This window comes from Alexandromys fortis, unplaced genomic scaffold, assembly GCF_014885135.2.
Source record: "Alexandromys fortis isolate MF-2015 unplaced genomic scaffold, M_Fortis_MF-2015_v1.1 scaffold_128, whole genome shotgun sequence".
NCBI classification, from domain to species: domain Eukaryota; kingdom Metazoa; phylum Chordata; class Mammalia; order Rodentia; family Cricetidae; genus Alexandromys; species Alexandromys fortis.
The window spans coordinates 4943116-4947587 of record NW_026068012.1 but is presented as its reverse complement, the minus strand read 5'-3'; the positions used below and the strand labels follow the sequence as shown (position 1 = coordinate 4947587).

Genomic DNA, 4472 nt, shown 5'->3' with positions numbered 1-4472 from the left:
TTTTTCTTTATTAAACTCAATGACCTGATTCATAGAATTTTATGAAAAATATTAAGAAAGAACAGAAATTTAGTGTTCTAGCAATGATACTCTCACTAAGAAAGCACACTCTATTAAAAATGTAAAATATTAAAATACAGAAATCGTTGGATGATGGTGGCACACATCTTTAATCCCAGTACTCAGGAGGCAGAGGCAGGTGGACGTCTGTGAGTTTGATTTCAGCCTGGTCTACAGAGCTAGTTACAGGATAGACTCAAAAGCTACAGAGAAATGCTGTCTCTGAAAATCAAAAAGAAAAAAGAAGACACAGTAATCAGCCGCCATAATGAGGCTTTCTTAGCAGTGCACACAGTTTTGCATTGAGGAGCTGTGGTGCTCTTTGGTTAACCCGACTTCTCTCTCATGTCTCAACTTACCCATCTTTTCTTAAGAAACACCTCTGCTGACCTCATTAAACTGCTCATATGTCAGAATGTGCCCTGTCTTTAATTCTATGCATTAGAGCAAGCATTTATTTATTGAAGGGCTATTTGATTTTATTTTACCTTCACAAATATATTAATCTTGTTTGAGGGAATGATATTTTTAAGGCATGTGTCTGAATATTGACAATAGAAATCAGAGAATACTCTGGTCCTACTACACTCTGAGATGGGTTGGGGAGAGGGTATCCATGACAATAGGAAAGCATAGATATGAGTTGGTGGGAGAGCAGATTTTCAGGGGCACATTGATAACTCGTCAATGAAAAGCATGGAAAAAAATTGAGACACAATTGATGTTTTCTTTTTTTTTTTTAAATCTGGCTGATCTCTTACTTTATAAGTAAGGCTGAATTCAATCCTATGGTAAGCTTTATGCCTCAGCTACGTCGGGGCTGGAAAATACAAGGGTAAACACCTGTCCTAAATCCTGGGTCATTTGGTATAATGCTCAGTATACTTTGGGAAATCACCTGATGTGGCAAGCAGAGAGTTAGATATGAAACTGTGAGGATAAATCCTTGTTTGTAAAATTTTAATTTTATGACTGAAGCTAAAGATTCTGTCTCTGACTTAACTGAGGATCTTAAGGATTAAATTGAATAATTTCCCTCATCTGCAAGAATCCTTCTGATGACTTGCTCTTCTCTCTTCCAGGAGATGAGTGTCAATTGCTCCCTGTGGCCGGAGAACAGCTTGTCTGTCAAACGCTTTGCATTTGCCAAGTTCTCTGAGGTCCCTGGAGAGTGCTTCCTCCTGTTCACCCTCATCCTCCTCATGTTCTTGGTGTCGCTGACAGGCAATGCACTCATAGCCCTTGCCATCTTTACCAGTCCAGCCCTGCACACACCCATGTACTTTTTNAAAAAATACCAGACCGAGAGATAAATGAGTAGGCTGAATGTGAAATATTTGAGGAACATGAGGTTGAACTCCAGAGGATATAATGGGAAGTAACAGGCAGAATATCTAAGGAGGCAGAGTAAGGTAAACACTGAAACTTCTCATTACATGAGAATTTACGGTTTGTTAAAATGGCAAATGTAAAAAGAAGAAAAGTGAAGTCCGTACACAGTCTCTGTATAAGGCTGTACTCAGAAGGAAATGAGAAGCAATCACCACCACAGTGGTAGATGCTATTTTAGCAGTTTTAGTGTGAAAAGCGTGGAATATTGCTGCTAGGTGGAAGAGTTGTGTGATTTACAGAAAAAAAAAAGACAAAGTTATGCTGGAACTGAAGAGTTTACCAGACAAACAATGAAGCAAGGACACAGAAGCCTCCCAGTGAGAAAATGAGCAAAGAGAAAATGAAGTGGATAAATACTACACATGCAAAATGCAAGCAATTTGATAGGATTGTAATATGAGGTCCATTGAGTGAAAGGTTAAAGAGAAATTCCTGCCATGTGGGGCACGATGACTTACTGTGGGAATCCCACCATTCAAGAGACTGAGGCAGGGAAATTGGGAATTTGATGCCAGCCTGTACTACATACCAAGACCACATCTCTTTTACTTTTTTTCTTTATTAAACTCAATGACCTGATTCATAGAATTTTATGAAAAATATTAAGAAAGAACAGAAATTTAGTGTTCTAGCAATGATACTCTCACTAAGAAAGCACACTCTATTAAAAATGTAAAATATTAAAATACAGAAATCGTTGGATGATGGTGGCACACATCTTTAATCCCAGTACTCAGGAGGCAGAGGCAGGTGGACGTCTGTGAGTTTGATTTCAGCCTGGTCTACAGAGCTAGTTACAGGATAGACTCAAAAGCTACAGAGAAATGCTGTCTCTGAAAATCAAAAAGAAAAAAGAAGACACAGTAATCAGCCGCCATAATGAGGCTTTCTTAGCAGTGCACACAGTTTTGCATTGAGGAGCTGTGGTGCTCTTTGGTTAACCCGACTTCTCTCTCATGTCTCAACTTACCCATCTTTTCTTAAGAAACACCTCTGCTGACCTCATTAAACTGCTCATATGTCAGAATGTGCCCTGTCTTTAATTCTATGCATTAGAGCAAGCATTTATTTATTGAAGGGCTATTTGATTTTATTTTACCTTCACAAATATATTAATCTTGTTTGAGGGAATGATATTTTTAAGGCATGTGTCTGAATATTGACAATAGAAATCAGAGAATACTCTGGCCCTACTACACTCTGAGATGGGTTGGGGAGAGGGTATCCATGACAATAGGAAAGCATAGATATGAGTTGGTGGGAGAGCAGATTTTCAGGGGCACATTGATAACTCGTCAATGAAAAGCATGGAAAAAAATTGAGACACAATTGATGTTTTCTTTTTTTTTTTTAAATCTGGCTGATCTCTTACTTTATAAGTAAGGCTGAATTCAATCCTATGGTAAGCTTTATGCCTCAGCTACGTCGGGGCTGGAAAATACAAGGGTAAACACCTGTCCTAAATCCTGGGTCATTTGGTATAATGCTCAGTATACTTTGGGAAATCACCTGATGTGGCAAGCAGAGAGTTAGATATGAAACTGTGAGGATAAATCCTTGTTTGTAAAATTTTAATTTTATGACTGAAGCTAAAGATTCTGTCTCTGACTTAACTGAGGATCTTAAGGATTAAATTGAATAATTTCCCTCATCTGCAAGAATCCTTCTGATGACTTGCTCTTCTCTCTTCCAGGAGATGAGTGTCAATTGCTCCCTGTGGCCGGAGAACAGCTTGTCTGTCAAACGCTTTGCATTTGCCAAGTTCTCTGAGGTCCCTGGAGAGTGCTTCCTCCTGTTCACCCTCATCCTCCTCATGTTCTTGGTGTCGCTGACAGGCAATGCACTCATAGCCCTTGCCATCTTTACCAGTCCAGCCCTGCACACACCCATGTACTTTTTCCTGGCCAACTTGTCTCTCCTGGAGATTGGCTACACTTGCTCTGTCATACCCAAGATGCTGCAGAGTCTTGTGAGTGAGTCCCGAGGGATCTCTCGGGAGGGTTGTGCCACACAGATGTTTTTCTTCTCATTCTTTGGAATAACTGAGTGCAGTCTATTGGCAGCCATGGCTTTTGACCGCTGCATGGCCATATGCTCCCCCCTCCACTATGCAGCCCGAATGAGCCGTGGGGTATGTGACCATTTGGCAATGGTTTCATGGGGAATGGGATGCATAGTAGGGTTGGGACAGACCAATTTTATTTTTTCTTTGGATTTCTGTGGGCCCTGTGAGATAGACCACTTCTTCTGTGACCTTCCACCCCTCCTGGCACTTGCCTGTGGAGATACATCCCAAAACGAGGCTGCTGTCTTTGTGGCGGCAGTACTATGCATATTCAGCCCATTTTTACTGATCATTTCTTCCTATGTCCGGATTCTGATTGCAGTGCTGGTGATGCCTTCACCCGAGGGACGCCATAAAGCTCTCTCTACCTGTTCCTCACACCTACTTGTAGTCACACTCTTCTATGGCTCAGCATCTATTACCTACTTGAGGCCCAAGGCTAGTCACTCACCAGGAATCGATAAACTCTTGGCCCTCTTCTATACAGCGGTGACATCTATGCTGAACCCCATCATCTATAGTTTACGGAACAAGGAAGTCAAAGCAGCCCTGAGGAGATCTCTGGGCCTGAGAAAGTTCTGACGATGAATAGGCAACTGCTGTAGTCAAGAATCACGAAGAGTTGCTCTTTGAGAAGGTTGCAAAACCTGCCCAAGTAAGCAAAGTAAAACTGGTGTGCTCTTTCAGGCTCTCTTTTTTGTTAATTTATTTTTTTTATTTTATTGATTTTCAGTGAGCTCTACATCTTTAACAACCATCTTTTTAGAGTATTCTTTTTACTCAGCACTATTTTTTAATTGCAAATAATGGAAAAATGTTTGCTACTGAAGAATTTTGGTAGTTAGTCCAATACTTAAATACTTTGGTCTAGACGGTGTTTAGATCACCTGATGACATCCTTGAAAATTCTATGTATACATTTTTGGCCACTGCCCAGCCCCTCATACACCTGTGA

General features: G+C 40.6%; 2 protein-coding genes across 2 annotated transcripts in view; both read left to right on the top strand.

The window, feature by feature from the left end:
• Nucleotides 1-1373, top strand: part of LOC126513630 (olfactory receptor 1082-like) — a 5751-nt gene extending 4378 nt beyond the window's left edge. Inside the window, exon 2 of the mRNA XM_050162112.1 lies at nucleotides 1143-1373. Coding sequence (XP_050018069.1) covers nucleotides 1143-1373 — 231 coding nt within the window. The remainder of the gene's footprint in view (nucleotides 1-1142) is intronic.
• Nucleotides 1374-3145: 1772 nt separating this feature from the next.
• LOC126513651 (olfactory receptor 10C1-like) lies at nucleotides 3146-4099 on the top strand. Its single transcript, XM_050162137.1, has one exon. The coding sequence runs from the start codon at nucleotides 3149-3151 to the stop codon at nucleotides 4097-4099; it is 951 nt and encodes a 316-aa protein (XP_050018094.1). The 5' UTR covers nucleotides 3146-3148.
• The last annotated feature ends 373 nt before the right edge of the window (nucleotides 4100-4472 follow it).